This window comes from Hordeum vulgare, chromosome 6H (genome assembly GCF_904849725.1).
Source record: "Hordeum vulgare subsp. vulgare chromosome 6H, MorexV3_pseudomolecules_assembly, whole genome shotgun sequence".
In the NCBI taxonomy this organism is placed as follows: Eukaryota; Viridiplantae; Streptophyta; class Magnoliopsida; order Poales; family Poaceae; genus Hordeum; species Hordeum vulgare.
In genome coordinates, this window is record NC_058523.1 from 199,160,340 (window position 1) to 199,168,397 (window position 8,058).

General features: G+C 48.2%; 1 protein-coding gene across 1 annotated transcript; it reads left to right on the plus strand.

Annotated features, from left to right (window-relative positions):
* Window positions 1-5,325: 5,325 nt before the first annotated feature.
* Window positions 5,326-7,118, plus strand: LOC123401402 (allene oxide synthase 4-like). Its single transcript, XM_045095188.1, has one exon. It carries the CDS (start codon window positions 5,410-5,412, stop codon window positions 6,883-6,885), a length of 1,476 nt encoding a protein of 491 aa, XP_044951123.1. The 5' UTR covers window positions 5,326-5,409; the 3' UTR covers window positions 6,886-7,118.
* The last annotated feature ends 940 nt before the right edge of the window (window positions 7,119-8,058 follow it).

Sequence of the window (8,058 nt, forward strand, 5' to 3'; positions counted from 1 at the left end):
CTTCTTTTGCATATCGCATAACTCAATGAAGGTATTAAGATGGGATGCGGCATCTTCACTAGGAAGGTCGAAGAATTGCTCTTTCATAACAAGATTCAGCAAAGCAGCATTGATTTCATATGATTCCGCACTAGTGGCGGGAGCAATCGGAGTACTAATAAAATAATTACTATTAGTATTCGAGAAGTCACAAAGTTTGGTGTTTTCAGTAATAGTGACTTCAGCAAGCAGACAAGCACACAAGCGAACAGAAAGCAAGCGAAAGAAAAGGGCAAATGAAAAAGGCAAATAGTTTTCGTAAATTTTTGTTTTTCAGAAGTGGGGGAGAGGAAAACGAGAGGAAAAAAATTAAATGCAAGAGATGAGTTTGCGGTACTTACTTGGATAAGCTTCACTTGATGCTCCCCGGCAACGGCGCCAGTAATTCTTCTTGCTACCTCTTGAGCTTGCGTTGGTTTTTTCCATTGAAGAGGAAAGGGTGATGCAGCACAGTAGCAGTAAGTATTTCCCTCAGTTTGAGAACCAAGGTATCAATCCAGGAGGAGTATCAAGACGAAGCACCAATGTACCTACGCAAAAACAGCAAACTTGCACCCAACGCTACAAAGGGGTTGTCAATCCCTTCACGATTGATTGCAAGGTGAGATAGAAGGCGGAAAGTGCAACAAAGTAAAAGTGTAGGGCTGAAAATATGATGTGAAGTACACCCGAGGGCCATAGTGTTCACTAGAGGCTTCTCTCAAGATAGAAAATATTATGGTGGGTGAATGAATTACTGTCGAGCAATTGATAGAACCGCGCAAAGTCATGATGATATATAAGGAAATGATCATACATATAGGCATCATGTCCAAGACAACTAGACCGATACTTTCTGCATCTACTACTATTACTCCACACGTCGACCGCTATCCAGCATGCACCTAGTGTATTGAGTTCATGACAAATAGAGTAACGCCTTAAGAAAGATGACATGATGTAGAGGGATAAATTCAAGCAATAGATATAAACCCCATCTTTTTACCCTTGATGGCAACAACATGATGCGTGCCTCGCTACCCCTTCTGTCACTAGGTGAGGACAATGCATGGTATGAACCCAAAACCAAGCACTTCTCCCATTGCAAGAATCATATATCAAGTTGGCCAAACAAAACCCACAACTCGAAGTGAATTACAAGGATATGAAATCATGCATATAAGAGATCAGAAGAAACTCAAATAGGATTCATAGATAATATGATCATAAATCCATAATTCATCGGATCTCGACAAACACACCGCAAAAGAAGATTACATCGGATAGATCTCCATGAAGATCATGGAGAACTTTGTATTGAAGATCCAAGAGAGAGAAGAAGCCATCTAGCTACTAGCTATGGACCCGAAGGTCTATGGTGAACTACTCACGCATCATAGGCAATGGTGTTGATGAAGAAGCCCTCCGTATCCGAATCCCCCCCCCCCCCGGCAGGGCACCAGAACGTGCCCCAGATGGGATCTTGCAAAGACAGAAGCTTGCGGCGGCGGAAAAGTATTTTCGTGGATTTCTCTCGTGGTTTTGGATTTTTCGGGGATTTATAGACGGAATAAGTAGGGCAGAGGAGCCACACGGGGGGCCACAAGACTGCTAGGCGCCCCCCCAGGCCGCGCCTGGGGGGCTTGTGGCCTCCCCTGGTGCCCTCTGCCTTGGTTCTCAAGCTCCCTGCATATCTTCTGTTCCGGAAAAAATCTTTTTGGGGGTTTTATTCCGTTTGGACTCCGTTTAATATTCTCTTCTGAAAAGGGTCAAAAACACGTAAAAAACAAGAACTGGCACTTGACAGTGAGTTAATGAGTTAGTTCCAAAAAAAGGTATAAAAGGCATACAAAACATCCAAAGTTTGACAAGATAATATCATGGAACCAACAAAAGATACGTTGGAGACGTATCAATGTCCTACTTTACCTCATCGGTGACAGGAACAACAGTATGAGGAGCGCAGCCGGACGCCGGACATGGGCACAACAGATCCGGACGAGCTTAGCAAGATTAGGCTTACGTTGCATTTAATAATATGGATTTGAGGTTTCTAATTTGACATATCCGATTGTGGAATCAATGACTTGAGGACTAACCAGCAATGTCTTCGGAAGTGTCCGACGCGTTTGAGGAATTGGATTTGCAAAGTATGGTTGTAGATTCTCTTAGATAGCAAATCTTCCCCTTCTAGGGTGATGAATTTTATGATAGCACATTTAGAATACAAGCATTTTCCCAATACGCACTGGCTTTTTAGAATTTATTCAGAACGTATTTTTGAAACTAACTATTCTCAACATATAATGCTCAAGTAAAACCAACATTAAAGTAAACTTAACATTTTAGAACCCATTTAGAACAGATACGCCCTTGCATGATGTGATGAAATCAATAAGCTATGAGAAATGCTCGAGACCCTCAAAGCATCTAAGCCAGACTTGTCAAATCCGACCCCTCAAATACACACACACACACATGTTTGTATGTGTTCGTGGATAGTGACTGGATAAATCTTAAATAATCCATTTTACAACTGAATACCTCAAATTAGAAACCTCAGATCCATACTATTACATGCAACATAAACCTAATATTAGGCGGAGCTCGTCCAACTCTGTCGTGTCCATGTCTTGCAGCCAGTTGCGCTCCACGGAGTGTTGGTCCGATCACTAGAGAGCTATATTAGGACATGTGACATGAGCCGACTCACGGGACTCAATGTGTCGACGTCTCCTATGCCTTACTCTTCCTCGTCGGAGCCTGGATCCCTGATCGCACTGGTGGACGTGAAATCAATGATGGATCCATCCTGGAAGGAGCCGACGACGTCCAACACGACATGGTTTACATCCCTGCACTGGTGCACCATATGGGATGCCGGAGAATGAGACTCCGCCTTGCTAACATCCACCCCTACTAGGGTTGTAGCCGCATCCCGCGCCCGCTGCCCCATACAGCAAGAATGTTGCGCCATGTTTGCATTGGATGATGCCCATGGTGCGTCCTCCGGCTCAGCGCGTCAATAGAGGGGTTGCGCGTCCTCCACCATGTTTGGACGCGGGATAGACTTCACCACCTCTGGTGAAACAACGATGGCATATGTAGCGGCAGATCCATGCGCCATGTGGACGGACTCATTGGATTCCTGATGGAAGGAGCCCGAGCGTTGTCATCGGGCCTCCTCCTCCCGAGAGCGGCAGAGCGCAAGACGGACGATCATCTCCTCCTCGGGGCCGCTTGGGATGAGCTCGTGGTTGACGTATATGGAGGTGTAGCACTCGGATCCGTTGCCAGCCATGGCGGAGATCATTGGATGGGATCTTGGGGGCAGAGTAGAGGGGAGGGGAGGCAATGAAGTGGCTAGGGTTTGGTCCGGGAGGGAATGGAGACTAATATATGTGGGATCGGATCAGCGAGGATGGGCCGGTTCAGAGGTGGCGGACGCATTCGGGCCTCCCCATATTCACCCCATATTTTGGTTGTATATGAGGGTGTCGGTCATCCAGATGGGTTGCCCGTCCGCCACCATGGCAGGTCTGTCATTCTCGGTCGCTAGCATCTATACCTCGCACACCGGGGGGCACGTAGCTCTTGGTCCCACGCACACCGCCTTTATTTCTTTTCTCGTTTGTCTTATCCTTCCCCGATACCACAACCTCTTGTGTCTCCCATCTTTCTCCTCCCAATCCTTCACATATGAAACCCATCGTTGTTCAGCCAATGCACGGTAACTTGTTCTCGCAAGCAACTCCCCGACAGTAGTTGGATTTTGCTATTACTGACAAAGATTTTGCTACATCCATCATGCTAGAGTCGCGACCTGCAACGGCAGCGACGACGGATTGCTTCAATAGACGTTCTTTTTTCCTACGGTCGACTTGTTTATGCTACATCCATCAAACGGTGTTTACTCTTGGTCGTTGCTCACGAAACCCCGTGCAGCAAACCTCAATGTTGAGGGGTCGACGACACATCGGAGCTACCATGGAGAGAGAGCGGGGGGTGAGGACGGGGAGAGGAGAAGATGCCACAACGAAGAGGTGAGAGGGCGGGGAGGGGGAAGGGGGTGAGAAGATGCAGCGGTGATGACGGCCGGCGAGGACGAGCAAGGCGGCACGGGTGTGGCTGGCGAGCACGACGCCGTATATGGCCGACCTTCGCCCTCGCGAGGAGGAAGAAAACAAGGAGGAAGGAAGAAGACGACGCAAGAGGACCCAAATCCAACGGTGAAACACGGTTACTCGGTGTAACCGGCCGAAATTTTCGGCCGGTGCCGGCACCTAAGGCCTTCCATTATGTGACCTATTTCACAGTTCTGAAAAGTATGCCACGTCTTCATCGATGCCAAATAAAAAACTTTTGACACTTCTCTCTCAGAACGTAATATACTTGGCACCGCTATGAAAGTTTGACACACATGTACTACTCCCTTCGTTCCTAAATATAAGTTTTTTAAGCAATTTCACTAGATGTCTACATACGGAGCAAAATGATTGAATGTACACTTTAAAGTATGTCTATATACATCTGTATGTAGTCCATTAATAAATCTCTACAAAGACTTATATTTAGGAACGGAGGGAGTATAAACAAAAGAAAACAAATCAATCAACTCCCATCATCTTCCTCTCTTACACATGCCCAACTTTTATGGCGTAAGTGAATTTGACACCGGAGCAATCTCCTCAAAATTATTTGGGGCACCGAGTTAGCAATATAGGGCATCGATGCCGAATGCTTCAAAAATGAATTTGACATCTCTTTTGGCCTACATAGTGGAGGGCCTAATAGTGCCCATGCTAAGACGTTGGCAATCATCCGAACAAGTACCAATACATTGGCCACGGCAAAATAATTAGTAAGGTTGATTTGGTGGCAATGCAAACGGACCCTTGCGTGCCGACGCCTCGCTTGTTTTTTGGCATAACATGCGAATGGTTCTGCCCTTGAGCACTGTAGAACCATGTACGTATCTCTCGTTTTTTCTATATATATATATCTTTTTTAAAAAAGAGGGGATGCATACGACCCTTTATTAGAAGCAAAATAGTACCATACAAGTTTAACAAATGGTCAACAAAAAAAGGAAAAAAAAGAAAAAGGAGATACCTGGCGCCATCTGCGCCTCCAATCCCAGGGCTAAATAAAATAAGATGACTATTCACCTATCTTATTATTAAACCGTCATCTAAATCTGTTGAAGATACCCTGAATTACCATTTTTCAACGGACACATACAGTAACCATAAGTTCCATGGCTTCTGCAGGAGCACTGTAGAACCATGTACGTGTCTCTCGTTTTTGCTATATAACGCAGAAGCAGAGACCAGCTTAAGCCTAGAGCTGAGCTTTGCATTTGGTGTTAGACTTGCGCTTGCTCACCCTGCCATGACGTCCAAGGTACCCAACAGCTCCGGCAGCAGCGACAGTGCGGAGCCCAAGCTATCGCCGTCAGGGCTCTCGGTCCGGGAGGTCCCGGGCGGCTACGGCGTTCCCTTCTTCTCGCCGCTGCGCGACCGCCTGGACTACTACTACTTCCAGGGCGCGGAGGAGTACTTCCGCTCCCGCATCGCCCGGAACGGCGGCGCCACCGTGCTGCGCGTCAACATGCCCCCCGGGCCGTTCATCACCGCCAACTCCCGCGTCGTCGCCTTCCTCGACGCGCGCAGCTTCAGCGTGCTCCTCGACGACGCCAAGGTCGACAAGACCGACACGCTCGACGGGACCTTCATGCCCTCCCTCGTGCTCTTCGGCGGCTACCGCCCACTCGCCTTCATGGACGCCGCCGACCCCCGCCACGCCGCACTCAAGCGCGTCATGATCAGCCTCGCCGCCGCGCGGATGCACCACGTCGCGCCGGCCTTCCGCACAGCTTTCGGTGCCGTGTTCGACGCCGCCGACGCCGGTCTCAGCGACGGCCCCGTTGAATTCAACAAGCTCAACGAGCACCACATATTCGACTTCACCTGCTCCGCGCTGTTCGGCGGCACGCCGCCGAGCAAGGCCATGGGCGACGGTGCGGTGACCAAGGCCATCAAGTGGCTCGGCGTGCAGCTGCACCCTCTCGCCAGTAAGATCATCAAGCCGTGGCTGCTCGAGGATCTCCTTCTCCACACCTTCCGCCTGCCGCCGTTGCTAGTTCGCGGAGACTACGCCGCCCTGACGGCGTACTTCGCCGACGCTGCCGCCGGCGTCCTCAACGACGCCGAGAAGGCGCAGTCCGGCATCTCACGCGACGAGCTCCTCCACAACCTAGTCTTCACCGCCATCTTCAACGCATACGGAGGCTTCAAGATCTTCCTGCCGCACGTCATCAAGTGGCTAGCCCGCGCCGGCCCGGCTCTGCACGCCAGGCTCGCCAGCGAGGTCCGCGCCGCCGTGCCCAACGACAGCGACATCACCGTGTCCGACGTCGATAAGATGCCTCTGGTGAAATCGGTAGTGTGGGAGGCGCTGCGCATGAACCCGCCGGTGGAGTTTCAGTACGGCCGCGCGCGCCAGGACCTTGTCGTAGAGAGCCACGACGCCGCCTACCAGGTACGCAAGGGCGAGATGCTCTTCGGGTACCAGCCTATGGCGACCCGCGACGAGCGCGTGTTCAAGCAAGCGGGCGAGTTCGTCCCTGACCGGTTCGTGGGCGGCGAAGGGCGGCTGCTCGGGAACGTGGTGTGGTCGAACGGGCCTGAGAACAGCGAGCCGGCGGAGGGGAACAAGCAGTGCCCAGGGAAGGACATGGTGACGGCGGTTGGGAGGCTAATGGTGGCCGAGCTGTTCCGGCGGTACGACACGTTCACCGCCGACGTGAAGGAGATGCCGCTGGAGCCGGTGGTGACGTTCACTTCGCTGACCACCAGGGCCGAGTGACTATAGTAGTAGCAGACTGTACTACTATAGTGCAACTGCCAAGTGGCGCCAGCGCTGCCACAATAATAATTGCTATAGTAGACTGTGCTACTGGCCAGGCCGGATGTTTGTTGCATCTCTGGTCAAATCTGCATGATTAAGTTCAGTGGGCATGTGACGTGCGTGTGTTGGCGATTATGTAAAGTTCTTTGTGGTGTGATCGTTTGAACTTGTCTAATAAAAAGCTTTATTTACATTGTAGTGCATCCGTTCTTTTCGAAATCTAATTTCAACCCACAATTTAACCAATCCAACCGAATGCGACGGAAATAAAAATTATATCACTGAATTTGTATTGACATATAAATTTAGTGGTATAATTTTTATTTCCTCACAATAGATTTCGTTGATTAAATTAATTGATAAATTTAGATTTTAAGAAGCACGTACTACATTATAAAACGGAGGAAATATCAGCAGAGAAAGAGTTTGCTTTACAGATAGAGTTAAAGGCATGTGTAGTACTAATTCTTTTATCCAAATGTCAATTGTACCTGAATTCGTGTGTATCGAACATTTTCTTTTCATTTGTTTCAGGTATTTTGATTGTACACGTTTTAAGTGTTTCAGTAGGTTAAAGCGGGACAAGCATCTCCTTTCTGAAAAAAGTTGTACCTCAATTCTTAAAAAAAAAATGCACCTACCAATCATAAATTATATGTATGGCTTTATCATGTTGGGGCTGGACAATAATAATGAACAACATAGATTCACCGACACGTTAAATATGTACACTACATAGCCTCTTTCACTTGTGATGAATTTTGAGGACAACTTCAACCAACAAGAAAGCAACGGAATAACACAAACAACATGCACATGTAACACAAGATTTAACGAAGAAAAACCTCTTGAAGTTGAGGAGTAAAAAACCACGGCTGTGGACCAACCGGGTCATACAACTTCACTATAAAAATGATGAGTATAGTGTCTTCTCTAAAATCTTTAAAGAAAATTACAACACACTCTCCATATTGTCAACCGGCAACAACAACAACAACCACAAGATGTAAGATTTCAGCAAAGCAGAGTACACACAGCTTCTGTCCCTTTCAGTATTTTACAAACTGCTCTTAAACTGTTGAACCAAACAACATCAAATTTGGCAAACAAGTAGACACACGAGTTCCTGAG